The sequence below is a fragment of the Cetorhinus maximus genome, chromosome 21 (genome assembly GCF_964194155.1).
Source record: "Cetorhinus maximus chromosome 21, sCetMax3.hap1.1, whole genome shotgun sequence".
NCBI lineage: Eukaryota > Metazoa > Chordata > Chondrichthyes > Lamniformes > Cetorhinidae > Cetorhinus > Cetorhinus maximus.
The window spans coordinates 2,518,289-2,533,650 of record NC_135899.1 but is presented as its reverse complement, the minus strand read 5'-3'; the positions used below and the strand labels follow the sequence as shown (position 1 = coordinate 2,533,650).

The 15,362-nt window shown below is 44.8% G+C and overlaps 1 protein-coding gene across 1 annotated transcript; it reads left to right on the top strand.

The window, feature by feature from the left end:
* Positions 1-5,157: 5,157 nt before the first annotated feature.
* Positions 5,158-5,569, top strand: LOC144695576 (histone H2A-like). The gene has a single exon (XM_078566465.1). The coding sequence runs from the start codon at positions 5,180-5,182 to the stop codon at positions 5,567-5,569; it is 390 nt and encodes a 129-aa protein (XP_078422591.1). The 5' UTR covers positions 5,158-5,179.
* The last annotated feature ends 9,793 nt before the right edge of the window (positions 5,570-15,362 follow it).

Here is a 15,362-nt window from a genome sequence, read left to right as displayed (position 1 = left end):
CTTTTTACCATTTTTTCCCCCTTTGACCCTATATGCTGCTTTTTTAATGTTTGTACACTCTGTCCCTTCCTGTCACACTCTGGGTATCAATACCTAAATAGCTGCCCTGCAATGCTGCCATATCCTTTTGCTTTGATAGCCTACATATCCCCTCTCCAGAACCCTCTTGGTGGCAGGTCACACCAGTAATGTAAATGTTTAATTTACATCAATTCATCAATTATTTACCTTCACTACTGTTAGACCCAGAATAAAAGGAAGTTTAACCAGGCTTCTTTCACCAAACTCAGAAACATTGGTATATATACATAAAATGAAACTTCCTTTTTAAAGCAAGTTGCGAGAACTGGTCAATGCACAGTTTGTAAGCTGGACATATAACTATCTATCCCTTTTAAAATACACCAGCACATGTGCATGTGCACACACACACACACACCCACACATACACCCACACACACCCACACGCACACACACACACAGACACACACACAAAGGACAGACAAACAGGGTCTCTGCAGAGATTGGCAGTTAAAGAAAATCTTTATGAAAATAATAGTTTTCAGGGTTTTGACACTGTTGATCTGGCACTCCCTTGTGTGAAGATGGATGTCTGGGGGTTCTTACCGATGGAGCTTCGGCATGGAGCAGAATAGAGACAGATCGGTTCTTGGGATCTCCCTCTTGTCTTCGCTTCTCATATTTCCAAACACAGACAAGTTCCACTGAGATGAGGATTACTAGCTGGATACTGATAACCACACTGCATTTCAGGCAAGACAAGAAGAGCGCAAGTTGGGCAGCTGTACCCTTCTTGGTTTTTCCTAACTGAGTTCAAAATACAAGTTCAAAACATTAAACTTATCTTCGTCAGGTGATTTCCGTAAAATCACCGGAGCCATTTCTTTTCCAGCCAATAAAGTAATTACAGTTCAAATAAGCAAATAGCTCTCTTCCTCAAGTGCCATGCTGGTCCTCTGAGTCATGTAACTTCTTAGAAAAGGCATGCATGCTCACATTTCAAAGTGAACTTATGACCTTTTTTTAAAAAATCAAAATCCAGGTCAGTTCGCAAGTGTTTAAATAGTGCAATGTCCTCCCAAATGTTTAAAAGGAAATACAGTGTTTGAAGATGTAGTTTCCCAACAATAATAGCATTTTGTTCACCCCACGCCTCCCTGCGCTCTGTCAATTCAATTCATCTGTGTCGCATCTGTCAGCTTCAAATAATGGAAGAAAAGCTCTGAGGCAGTGAAATGGGACCAGGAAAGCAAAACAAGGGAATTGCATTTGCTGACTGACATTCTGTTCTAATGAAGTCAATTAAACTGAATGTCACGCATGGTGCATAATTGCCAACTAATGAAATATTGTTTGTTTTGCACTTTGTCCAAGTTCAATTTCATAGCCTGGTGCTCTGGCCAGATGCACCTGCATAAGAAAATGATCAGCTGTAATGGAAGAAACAAAGAACTAGGTAAAATGTACAAATATTGCATTGCTCTTGATCCTGTGCATTCAGTTTCCATTTTGAAGCACTGATGTCCAGACATTGGTCACTCAGTTACAATTTCACTATATGCCTAATATAAAGGGGATGTGAAAAGGGCTATGCCTTGCAAGCTGCCAAATCCTAGTACTAATAAACTTAGACCTCTTAGACAAAGGTCCGTGTTAGCAAGTGCCAAACATTGGCCGTTTTTAGTAATCTCCCTGTACTGTAACTAGCAATGGTGTAATTTGAGTCATCAATTTAGATTCCCAATGTCCTTTTGTAGGATTTCATCAAAATTGCAGCACATTTGGCCAAACCGACGCTTCATTATTCTTTTATTTATTTGCTCACGGGATGTCGGCTTCGCTGGCTGGGCCAGCATTTATTGCCCATCCCTAATTGCTCTTGAGAAGGTGAGGGTGAGCTGCCTTCTTGAACCGCTGCAGTCCATGTGTTGTAGGTACACCCACAGGTTGTTAGGGAGGGAGTTTCAGGATCTTGACCCAGCGACAGTGAAGGAACGGTGATATATTTCCAAGTCAGGATGGTCAGTGGCTTGGAAGGGAACTTCCAGGTGGTGGTGTTCCCATCTATCTGCTGCCCTTGTCCTTCTAGGTGGTAGCGGTTGTGTGTATGGCAGTTGCTGTTGAGGAAGCCTTGGTGAGTTCCTGCAGTGCATCTTGTAGATGGTACACACAGCTGACACTGTGTGCATGTCTTAGAGGGAGTAAATGTTTAAATGATGGATTGGGTGATGATCAAGTGGGCTGCTTTTTTCTGGATGGTGTCGAGCTCCTTGACTATTGTTGGAGCTGCACTCATCCAGGCAAATATTACACAAAATGCTGACTTGTACTTTGTAGACGTTGAAATGACTTTGGGGAGTGAGGGGGTGTGTTATTGCTGAATTCACAATCTCTGACCTACTCTTACTATTTATGTAGCTGGTCCAGTTAATTTTCTGGTCAATGGTGACACCCGGGATGTTGATGATAGGGGATTTAGCAATGGAAATGAAATTTAATGTTAAGGAAAAATAATTAGGTTCTCTCTTGTTGGAGATGGTCATTGCCTGGCACTTGTGTGATTTAATGTTACTTTTTGCTTATCAGCCCAAACCTAAATGTTGTACAAGTCTGATTCTGTCGCTGTTTCTGTGGAATGCTGTTTCTGCTGTTTAGGCTGCATGTGTTCCTATGTTGTAGCTTCATCAGTTTGGCACCTCATTTTAGGTATGCGCTGCTCCCGGCATGCCCTCCTCCACTCCTCATTGAACCAGGGTGATCCCCTGGCTTGATGGTAATGGTTGAGTGGGGGATATGCCGGGCCATGAGGTTACAGATTGTGTTCGAGTACAATTCTGTTGCTGCTGATGGCCCACAGTGCCTCATGTTTGCCCAGCCTTGAGTTGCTAGATCTGTTCGAAATCTATCCCATTTAGCACGGTGGTAGTGCCAGAAACAAAATGGGGGCAATCCTCAATGTGATGACAGGACTTTGTCTCCATGAGGACTGTGCGTTGGTCAAGTCCACGAATACTGTCATGGACAAATGCATGTGCAACAGGTAGATTGGCGAGGATTATGTCAAGTAGATTCCTCTTTTGTTTTACTTCTCTCAACACCTGCCGCAGACCCAGTCTAGCAGCTATGTCCTTTAGGACTCGGCCAGCTTGGTCAGTAGCAGTTCTACCAAGCCACTCTTGGCAATGGACATTGAAGTCCCCCACCCAGAGTGCATTCTGTGCCCTTGCCACCCTCAGTGCTTCCTCTAAGTGGTGTTCAACATGGAGGAGCACTGACTCATCAGCTGAGCGGGGGCAGTACGTGGTAATCAGCTGGAGGTTTCCTTGCTGATGTTTGACCTGATGCCATGAGACTCCATAGGACCTGGAATCAATGGTGAGGATCCAAAGGGCCGGTCTCTCTCCCAACCCAATACCACAGTGCACGCTTGCTTCTGCTCCACACAAGCCCCACCATACTTCATCTCACATTATCAGCACCTCCTTTTATTCTTTTCTACCTCATGTACATAGCTACTTTCCCATGCAGGTCGACCACACCATGCACAGCTAGCTCTTCATTCCAAACGCCCACTTGCAGAAGCAATACCTTCCAGCATGAAAGCTTATTTACCTGGTGCAACGTTGCAAAGCAAGGAACAACTTATCTGACAAGAGATTTTCAGGACAAGAATCCCAAAACTCACAAGTCCGCTTTAGCTTTACTAATGACCCTTGCCTAGGGAGAACATAAGGTCAAAGCCATAAATTGGGGTAAGAAAAGGGTAAGAAAACTTTACGAGCTAAGAAGCAAGTTCCCCAATAAAGAAGATGCGGATTGGTGTGAACAACAAACAGGGCTCAGCTACAGTGGGTGCTTTGAGAAATTACTGAAGGAAAAATGCACATCCTCGTGAAAGGCCGACACACGCCAATTGATTGCAAAACCAAATGAACTAAATTGAAGGAAAAACATGAGGATGGACAAAATCAAGCCAGAGGTTCCACAGAGTGTTGACCATTCATAGGAGCTCTCAGTAAAGATGCTTCTCGCTGCTGAGTTAAAGCTCCATATGTGGGCAGGCTTTCAACAGGAGATTTAGCCTTGCCCAGTGATTCTACTCATCCTAGGCTACGGGCATTGGGACTTTTTCACAGGAGATCCCTCAATCCTCTCAGCCCATGTGAGCAAACTGAAAGAGGCATGGAGAGAACTGTCATCAGATGACACCGGCAACCCATAGAGCCAAAACAGCACAGAAGGAGGCTCCTTAGACCACCAAGCCTATGCTGTCTGTCTGTGGGGCAATCAAACCTAATTGGGGGTTTGTAATGATTCAGCAGGGAGCGAGTTCCAGGTCATTACCACTCGCTGTATAAAAAAAAAGTTTTCCCTCACATCCCTCCTGCATTTCAAGCCTAGCATCTTAAATCTGTGTCCCCTAGCCCTTGTAGCATAACCTAATGGGAATAGCATTTCTTTGTTGATCTATTCCAAACCTACCATAATCTTGTACACCTGTATCAAATCGCCCCTCAATCTCCTTTTCTCCAACCTAACGTTGTAGCTAAAATCCCCCATCCCCAGTCCCATTCTGGTAAATCTCTGCACCCTCTCAAGGACCCTCACATCCTTCTTAAAGTGTGGTGACCAGAACTGGACACAATACTCTAGCCGTGGCCACCCAGAGTTTCATAAAGGTTCAGCGTAACTTCCCTGCTTCTAAACTCAATGCCTTTATTTATGAAACCCAAGATCCCGCATCCTTTGCTAACTACTGTCTCAAAAATCCTTTAAACAATACTGGGGAGCACAAGGTCGGAGAAACTCTGGTTTTTGAAAAACCTTTGAAACCATGCACCAAGGTCAGTGGTCAACTTTTTAGTCCTTTCAATGCGAAAGGGGCTGTAAAGTCTACTTGCAAAGTCAATGGTCATGCTCAAAGTTTGCCCAACTCTGGGTTTACAATAATATGCTAATGAGGGATGGACAATGCAACGATTCCCATTGGCTAAAGGGAGAATTTGGAATGTTTCTGGTTGCCCTGTGAAAGTAGAACCAATCAGAAACAAAGGAAACTAAATTAACCAATGAAAATCTACGGCAGTCGAATCCCTCCAGAAGATATAAAATGGGAGCGCAGCAGGTATCCTCGTTAATAAGAGCTAAATTCTGAGAGATGTCCGGTCGCGGTAAAACCGGAGGCAAAGGGCGCGCCAAGGCCAAGACTCGCTCCTCCAGAGCCGGGCTCCAGTTCCCCGTCGGCCGGATCCACCGGCTGCTGCGCAAGGGTCACTATGCCGAGCGGGTCGGGGCCGGAGCCCCCGTCTATCTGGCCGCCGTCCTCGAGTACCTGACGGCCGAGATCCTCGAGCTGGCCGGCAACGCGGCCCGGGACAACAAGAAGACCCGCATCATCCCCCGCCACCTGCAGCTCGCCATCCGCAACGACGAGGAGCTCAACAAGCTGCTGGGCGGGGTCACCATCGCCCAGGGTGGGGTCCTGCCCAACATCCAGGCTGTGCTGCTGCCCAAGAAAACCGGCCACCCCAGCAAGGTTTACGCCTGAAGAAGGGGGGGGACACCGGAAAAACAGCAAATCCACAAACCACAAAGGCTCTTTTAAGAGCCGCCCACCTCATCCTTTTAAAGAGTTTAATCCAGATTCTCTTCCCCTCGGCCATTAATGTTGAACGAACCCCTGGAAGATTTTGTTTTTGAGATTACACGTTTTACCCTAACTAAGGATTTATAACTCGGGTACTTCATGGAGGAAGCTGATGAGAAAATGTAATTTTACTGGGTGGATGTCACCCGTATTTTTTCCCTAATGCGGAGCAGATGTATAATCGGGGACCGAAGTGAAAGATTCTTGATGAATGTTCACTGGTGTGAAGAGCAAATAAATATGTTTTTAAATTGGCGATATAACGAGTGCTCGTGTCAAATGTTTCGAGGGAATTGCTTTTTAACGTGTTTTCGAAAAGAACAAGACCATTTTTTAATATATATTTCATTGCGGTCGAGGAGTTTTATTCAGCGACACCTGAGTTTAAAACGAGTGAGAAACAAACTTATTTCCCGCCAAAAAAACCTCACGAAGATCAACTATCGAGTTTTTTTTTATCCCAGGGATTTTCATCAGCAAAACAAGAGGTAGTTTAGCACTTATAATAATAATAAAAATCAAGTTAGCTCTGATTCCCAGCTTCATTTCTAAATAAGGCAGGAAAACTCTTCACATTGTATATTTGTATTAATCTTGAGTTTATTAATGTAAAATGTAAGGGCCTAACTTTGGCTTTTGTGTCTATCCGGGGATATAACAAATATAAATCAGATGTTATCGGTCTGATTCGTTGTCGTTACTGTTAATGACAGTTTGAAACCGTTAACTCGTTCTTGGATTTGAAAATTCAAACCACTCTCGGCCCAACGGCACCAGTTGCGGATATTTACATAAAACGGCTCAGCCCGGATTCGGCGGTAACCAATCATAAGCTGGAATTTCGGCCAATGAGATGACCCCAGGGAAAAACCAATCAGCAGTGCAAGTTTTAAGCAATGTGCTGGCCTCAGGAATAACCAATCAAAAGCGGGAATGTCGATCAATGAGCTGGTCTCAGGATAACCAATCAGTGGGGGGAATTTTGACCAACGCGCTAACCTCAGAAAACCAATCAGAATTCGGACTGTTGACCAATCAGGGATCTGTATTTCCCACCAATGAAAGCGAAGCCACCTGATTTCGCGCGGGTCTGAACAAGACACGTGTTGGGAGGGAGGGAAACCAGGGCTCATTAATGTAAGATAGTCACAAGTAAAGCCCGATAAGGATTCACCTACACATTAAAAAATGCAAAGTATTCAACAAGAGAAAGCCAACTATTTAGACAATGGATTTGCATGTTCTCACACTGCTGTTATTATAGTAGAGCTTGTCCATCCTCTTTCAGTGAAGGGACCACATTTCAATTTTTTTATCACTCAGGGGCCGCGAGTAAATTTCGGAAAGGTAATGTTTGGCGCAACATTAAACATGAATTGCAATAAAATGTTGAGGTATGAGGAGAGGCGGTGGCATAGTGGTACTATCACTGGAATGGTAACCCAGTGACCCAGGGTAATGCTTTGGGGACTCGCGTTCCAATCCCCATGTCGGAATTTGAATTGAATAGAATCTGGAATTCAGTCTAATGATGACCATGAACCATTGTCGATTGTGTTAAAAACCCATCAGGTTCATTTCATGCCCTTTAGGGAAGGAAATCTGCCATCCTTACCTGCCTACATGTGACTCCAGAACTGTAATGTGGTTGACTCTTAAATGCCCTCTGAACAAGGGCAAATTTGCTGAATTCAGCGCCTGCATAATGACCAATTTTAACATGACATCAATTGCAAAATACCGCCCCAACCCCCACATCGCCACCCTGTGTTGATGCATTTTGTACTGTTACATCTCACCCAGATACCAAAGCAGATTCACTGAAGCAGCTGCTAAACTGATAAGAGGGTTCCAGTACACATACATACACAAGGCATGAAATAACACCCACAAGTTCTTATTGTTATTATGTTCTGATGATTTTTTTTGTTAAACGTATGGACATAGACGTCCATGGAGAGAGATCCTACATTAGTTTGAAACGCTCTGCACTTTCAATCCTCCACCAAATAAGCACTACTGAAACACACAGTTCTCCATAGAATCGCAGAACCTTGCAGGGCAGAAGGGAGCCATTCCTCTCATCATGTCTGTGCTGGCTGTTTCAGAGAGCTGTCAACTTAGTCCCGCCCTTTGCTCTTTTCCCCCAAAGTCCTTCAAACTTTCCTACTTCAAATATTTATCCAATTCTCTTTTGAAAGTCATTATTGAATCTGCTTACACCACCCTTTCAGGCAGTGCCTTCCAGATCACAAAAAAAGTAGGCTGAAAAGTGTTTAGTTTTCCTTTATAGTCACTTGGCACAGAACGTGAGTATTGCTGAAAACAGAGACATGTCAAAGCTTTTCATCTTGCACCCATCAGGACACTCACAAGAATACCAATATAAGGGGAAAACAACAATTTATACTGTATGTGAAGAGAGTGCTGATTGGTTGGCAAGTGGCATTGCCATGGATAATGCAGCACTGATGGTGACTGACAGTTAACTGCCAAGCATTGTTTGAAATTTAAGCCAGGCAGCTTGACCAAAGTATTGCCCAGAGAAATGAGTCAGCGAATGGTTGTCGCTGATAAGAGAATATAATGTGAACCATTGCGCACATACAGATGGGTATCAGTGGCCATCTTGCATGGCCCCATTGCGCTGGCAGGAAACACATGATGTTAAAATTAGGGATGTCCAAGAGGCTGGCATTATGTGTCAATATATTTGCATAGCCGGTGTAGTGGGCACCTGTTGATCAGCATTAAGTTGGTTCCTTCCTCAGATCAGGTTAGCCTGCTTCTCACATTAGGACACTATTCAGAGGTTAGCATCTTCTATTGAACTAATACCCCACTTGATTATTTTATGAACAAAAGAAACAGTTATTTTTAAGTGGTGTTTAACCCTGAGTTATGTCCACCTATAACATGTTTGTTCTCAAAACACATGTGTAGAGATTGCAATTTTACGTGAGCTTTCGGGCGATGCTTCCATATATTCCAGAGGAAGGGGCGAGGCCATGGAGGGATTTGGAAACAAGGATGAGAATCTTAAAACTGAGGAAACTTGGAACCAATGTAGGCCCGAGAGCCCAGGGGTGATAGGTGAATGGGCCACGGTGTGAGTTAGGAGAGGGGCAGCAGAGCTTTGGGTAAGCTGAAGTTTATGGAGGGTAGAATATGGGAGACCACCCAGGAGGGTGCTGGAATAGTCCATTCTGGAGATAATAAAGGCACCAATGAGGATTTCAGTAGCTGACATTTTTTTTTTAAATGCTTTATTCATAAAATATCTGGAAGAACATTACAAAACATTTTAAAATCACCAACACAAAAAGTACAATCAGGTTCAACTTTTACACATGGATCACGAGGTGCATCAATACAATCAATGAACATTACAATCATTCAATATGGTCATTATAGACAGTCAGACAATGGTATTGGAGTTATCAACATACATCATGTTGCACTCTGAGGTGCGTCAGTATAATTAAAATACAATTGGTATTCAATGCGTACATTCATTGCGAGCTGTACAGCCCGAAGGATCTATACCTTTCCCAGCCCCTTGGTGCACTTTGGCAGAAAGGTCTTAGACAGCGAGCTGAGACAGGGGAGGAATCAGGTGATAGGAATCCTGAAATAGATGGTCTTTGTGATGTGCAGTTATAAGGCTGGGAGCTCCTCTCAAAGATGTTAGGCGTTTCATCCCTCACCTCCAGTCCCAGACAGGGAAAGCGATGGAGGTGCTGGTCAGCCTATGGCGTTTGATCCTCAAAATATTTAATTGGAGGAAATTTCTGCACATCCCATACTGGATGTCAGATAAGGAGTCTGATAATCTCACATAAAGTGACGGTTGGTGGTGAGGTAGAGCTGGGCGTCGTCACTGTACATGTGGAAGCTGACCCTGTGCTTTCAGATTATGTCACTAAGGGGCAGCAGGTAGATGAGAAATAGGAGGGGACCAAGGATTGATCCTTCGGGGAACGCCAGAGGTAATGGTGCAGGACTTCCAAAGACAAAAAAGGGAGATGGACTCATATACGTATATTCTGATTCCACTCTCTGACTTTGAAATTATCAGAGTTCATTCCATCATAAATATGGCGATCATTTGAAAAGTAAAAGAAAGGAGTTGTATTTGAATCTCAGAACATGCCAGTGTTTTACAACCATTGATGTATCGTCACTTGTTGTGATGTGGGAAACACAAGCTTCAGCTTGTGTAGCTCAAGTTCCCACAAACAGCAATGTGGCACTGAGCAGATCTGTTTTTAGTGATGCTGTCTGAGTGATAAACATTGGCCAAGGCATTTGGAAGAAGAGAAGACCCCCATAGTATTGTGGGGTCAGTACTGCGCTCCCAACATATGCATAGCAAATGGTAGATTGGTGAGGACGACGTCTAGTTTTTGCCTCTTGCTGTTTCTCTCACCACCTGACGCAGGCCCAGTTTGCCAGTTGTCCTTCAGGACTCGGCCAGCTCGGTCAGTTATGGTGCTACTGAGCAACTCTTGGTGATGGACTTTGAAGTCCCCCACCCAGAGTACATTCTGCACCCTTGCTATTATAAGTGCTTCCACCAAGTGGCGTTCAACATGGAGAAGCATTTATTCACCAGCTGAGGGGGTGGGGTGAGGGGGTGGTGCACAGTAGGTGGTAACCAGCCTGAGATTTCCTTGACCATGTTTGACCTGATGACATGAGACTTGATGGGATCCAGAGTATATCCAGAATGGCATTGAGGTTGTTTTGTCATTTATAGAGGGTTCTATTGGATATTCTACAGCCCACTCAAAAAATACCTGATCTAAATGTCTGTGTCTAAAGAGCAGAGATTTTCACCTCTCAAATTTTTGTACTTTTCTAATTTTTTGGGTGCAGTTCTATCCGTGCTCGTGGCTAGACTTACACAGGCCTCTTTTTAACACCTGTCATCCTGGCACCCAGGCCAGAGTTAAACACTGCCTGGCTGCAAAGCCAGAGTCAGGTCAAAACTCTAGGGTAGAAACAACATTTGGAATAGTGAAGCTAAAATCATCAGATGAACTTCGAGATTCGCCAAGCCACAGCAGAACTGGAAGCTCGTGAGCAGAGCTACATTTAACTGGCTCCATTTGCATTCATGTAGAGTGTCTTGTGGTGCAACGGGTCCCATCCCTGCCACTGAGCCAGAGGTTCCAGATTCAGGACTGATGGCCACAGGGAGCATGTTCATAATGTGCCACAACAGGCTGAAAGTCAACCTGAAAATTCTTCCAACACATGTCAATGGCAGGCATTAAGAGCAGGAGAGATTCCTGGTCAGCTGTGCGATGGAAAGAACATTGAAGCCCCTACCATCAATGCCCATAGCTCCAGGTTACAACAGGCATGTGAAAGTGGATGTTATCACAGCAACTCAGACCCCCTGAATGGACTGTAAAACCACCACTTTCATTCACATCCTTTCAAAATGAAATTATTACAAGCCATGTGAACCATCACATGGTCTTACATGTTCTCTTATGAACGAGCATCAATTGATCAATTTTTTAGTTTCAAGTGGCTTTTCGTCATCACAGATTGGTTCAGTGGTGGCACTCTGAAAGGTTGTGGGAGTGACCACCGCACAGTCGTTGCGGAGACAAAGTCCCACCTTCCATCGTGTTGTGTGGCACTACCACCGTGCTAAATGGGATAGATTTCAAACAGATCTAGCAACTCAAGACTGGGCATCCATGAGGCACTGTGGGCCATTAGCAGCAGCAGAATTGTACTCGAACACAATCTGTAACCTCATGGCCCGGCATATCCCCCACTCTACCATTACCATCAAGCCAGGGGATCAACCCTGGTTCAATGAAGAGTGCAGGAGGGCATGCCAGGAGCAGCACCAGGCATACCTAAAAATGAGGTGTCAACCTGGTGAAGCTATAACACAGGACTACTTGCGTGCCAAACAGCATAAGCAGCAAGTGATAGACAGAGCTAAGCGATCCCACAACCAATGGATCAGATCCAAGCTCTGCAGTCCTGCCACATCCAGTTGTGAATAGTGGTGGACAATTAAGCAACTCACTGGAGGAGGAGGCTCCACAAATATCCCCATCCTCAATGATGGGGGAGCCCAACACATCAGTGCAAAAGATAAGGCTGAAGCATTTACAACAACCTTCAGTCACATGTGCCGAGTCAATGAACCATCTCGGCTTCCTCTGGAGGTGCCCATCGTCACAGATGCCAATCTTCTGCCAATTTGATTCACCTCTTGCCCTCTTGCCCCACCCCCTTATCCTCTTACCCCGCATTCCACGTGATATCAAGAAATGGCTGAAGGCATTGGATGCTACAATGGCTATCAGCCCTGACAATATTCCAGCAATAGTGCTGAAGGCTTGTGCTTCAGAACTTGCTGCACCCCTAGCCAAGCTGTTCCAGTGCAGCTACAACACTGGCATCTACCCGGCTATGTGGAAAATTGCCCAGGTATGTCCTGTACACAAAAAGCAACCCGGCCAATTACTGCCCCAGTCTACTCTCAATCATCAGCAAAATAATGAAAGGGGCCGTCAACAGTGCTATCAAGCAGCACTTACTCAGCAAATAACCTGCTCACTGACGCTCAGTTTAGGTTCTGCCAGGGCCACTCAGCTCCTGACCTCATTACAGTCTTGGTTCAAACCTGGACAAAAGAGCTCAACTCCAGAGCTGAGGTGAGAGTGACTGCCCTTGACATGAAGGCTGCATTTGAGTCTGGCATCAAGGAGCCCTAGCAAAACTGGAGCCAATGGGAGTCAGGGGGGAAAGTCTCAGCTGGTTGGAGTCACATTTATCACAAAGGAAAATGGTCGTGGTTCAAAAACAGAAAATGCTGGAAAAACTCAGCACGTCTAACAGTATCTGTAGAGAGAAAAAAAACAGAGTTAACGTTTCGAGTCCATATGACTCTTCTTCAGAGCTCAGATGCTGTTAGACCTGCGGAGTTTTTCCAGAATTTTTTGTTTTTGTTTCAGATTTCCAGCACCACAAGTATTTTGTTTTATCTTAATGGATGTAGTTGGTGAAGGTCAATCATCTCAGTTCCAGGATATCACTGTAGGAGTTCCTCAGGGTAGTGTCCTAGGCCCAACAATTTTCAGTTGCTTCATCAATGACCTTCCTTCCATCATAAGGTCATAAATGGGGATGTTCTCTGATGATTGCACAATGTTCAGCAACATTCGCGACTCCTCAGATACTGAAGCAATCCATGTCCAAATGCAATAAGACCTGGACAATATATAGGCTTGGGCTGCCAAGTGGCAAGTAACACTCGCGCCACACAAGTGGCAGGAAATGACCATCTCCAACAAGAGAGAATCCAACCATCGCCCCTGACATTCAATGGCATTTCCATCACTGAATTCCCGACTATTAACATCCTGGGCGTTACCATTGACCAGAAACTGAACTGGCCTAGCCACATAAATACTTTGGCTACAAGGGCAGGTCAGGGACTGGGAATTCTGTGGCAAATAACTCACCTCCTAACTCCCCAAAGCCTGTCCACCATCTACAAGGCACAAGTCAGTAGTGTGATGGAATATTCCCCACTTGCCTGGATGGGTGCAGCTCCAACACACAAGAGGTTTGACACCGTCCAGGACAAAGCAGCCCCATTTGATTGACACCCCATCCACAAACATTCACTCCCTCCACCACCGACGCACAGTAGCAGCAGTGTGTACCACTTACAAGATGCATTGCAGGAATTCACCAAGGGTCCTTCGACAGTACCTTGTAAACCCATGACCACTGCCATCTAGAAGGACAAGGGCAGCAGATAGATGGGAACACCACCAGCTGAAAGTTCCCCTCCAAGTCACTCACCAACCTGACTTGGAAATATATCGCCATTTCTTCACTGTTGCTGGTTCAAAATCCTGGAACTCCCTCCCTAACAGCACTGTGGGTGTACCTACATCACATGGACTGCAGCGGTTCAAGAAGGCAGCTCACCACCTCCTTCCCAAGGGTGACTAGGGATGGGCAGTAAATTCTGGCCTAGATTGCGGTGCCAACATCCTATAGAACCATAAAAAAGTTACAGCACAGAAGGAGGCCATTCAGCCCATCTTGTCCATGGCAGCCCGAGGACACCCAGGTGCCCTTTCTAATCCCACCTTCCTGCACCCGGTCCATAGCCCTGCAGTTTATAGCACTTTAGATGCAGATCCAGGTACTTTTTTAAATAGTTTAAATTTTCTGCCTCTACCACCAACTTGGGCAGCGAATTCCAGACACCCACTACCCTCTGCATAAAAAAGTTCTTCCTCATGTCCTCCCTATACCTTCTGCCACTTATCTTGAATCTATGTTCCCTGGTTCTAGAATTCTCCATCAAGGGAAACAATTTTATACTGTCCACTCTATCTATTCCCCTCATAATTTTGTGCACCTCAATCAAGTCACCTGTCAGCTTTCTTTGTTCTGAGGAAAATAACCCCAACCTATCCAATCTCTCCTCGTAGCTACACTTTTCTAACCCTGGCAACATTCTTGTAAACCTCCTCTGCACTCTCTCCAGAGCTATTACGTCCTTCCTGTATTGTGGTGACCAGAACTGCACACAATACTCCAGTTGTGGCCTCACCAGTGTTTTATACAATTCCAACATTATATCCTTACTTTTATATTCTATACCTCCGCCAATGAAGGAGAGCATTCTATATGCCTTCTTTACAACCTTGTCTACTTGAACTGCCACATAAATACTTTGGCTTCCCATGAAAGAATTTTTTTCAAGTGCATGCTGGCAAATTCAAATCAATTTATGTACCCAATGCAGGCAATCAGACTTCCATCTGGAGTCAAAGGCAAGTCACGCGTACAGTTTTATACATCTTTGAAGCAGGGCACTAAACCAAGTTTGAGTCTGACCTCTCGGTTAAATGTAAAAGAACACGTGGCATTTTTCAAAGAAGATCAGGGGAGTTTTCCCTGGTGTCGTGACCAACATTTATCCACAAGCCAACATCATGAAAGACAGATCAGTTGGTCATTTATTACATGGCTGCTTCTGGGATCTTGCTGTGCACAAATTGACTGCATCATTTCTCCACATTGCAACAGTGACTACATCTCAAAAACACTGCATAGGACACGAAGCCCTTGGGACACCCGACCTAGAGCCATGGAAGGTGCGGTTTAAATGTTAGCCATTTATTTAACCTGACCATTTAGCAAAGCAAGGTCCCATGCATTTTGCAGGGTAAATTTAAAGGCTTAGTGTCATGGATTTTTCTCGAGCCTGTGTTCGATCCCAGTGTTAGTGTAGATCAATTGAAATGAAATTCATTGCTGATAGAACAAGGGGAAACCACTGCAAATAAATTTGGTTCCCAAGAATGATTTGCATTCGTCTCAGGTAATGGCCGATTATTTAAAATAGCTTACTGCTGCTGACGCAAACTAAATTGTTTTTACTTGAACTGTGGATATTCGTTCACAGATCGCCCGGAAAATATTAGGCACAAAGGAGCGTGATTCCCTTTATTGTGAAGCCAGTTTTTAAGCCACAGTCTAAGACTGGTTTAAAATTGGCGGGCTTTGGAAGCCGGGTCACGTGATGTCCACGGCGGAGCTGCCTGTCCCTGAGTTCTTCACCCAGGTCCGCTGGCACTGTATAAAAATGGGCAGCAAACCGGCCTCTCTGCTTGTCTGTCAGTGGTTGTAGATC

What these genes read in the sequence shown, in the direction of transcription:
- LOC144695576 (XM_078566465.1), top strand. Translation starts at nt 5,180, where the DNA reads ATGTCCGGTCGCGGTAAAACCGGAGGCAAAGGGCGCGCCAAGGCCAAG.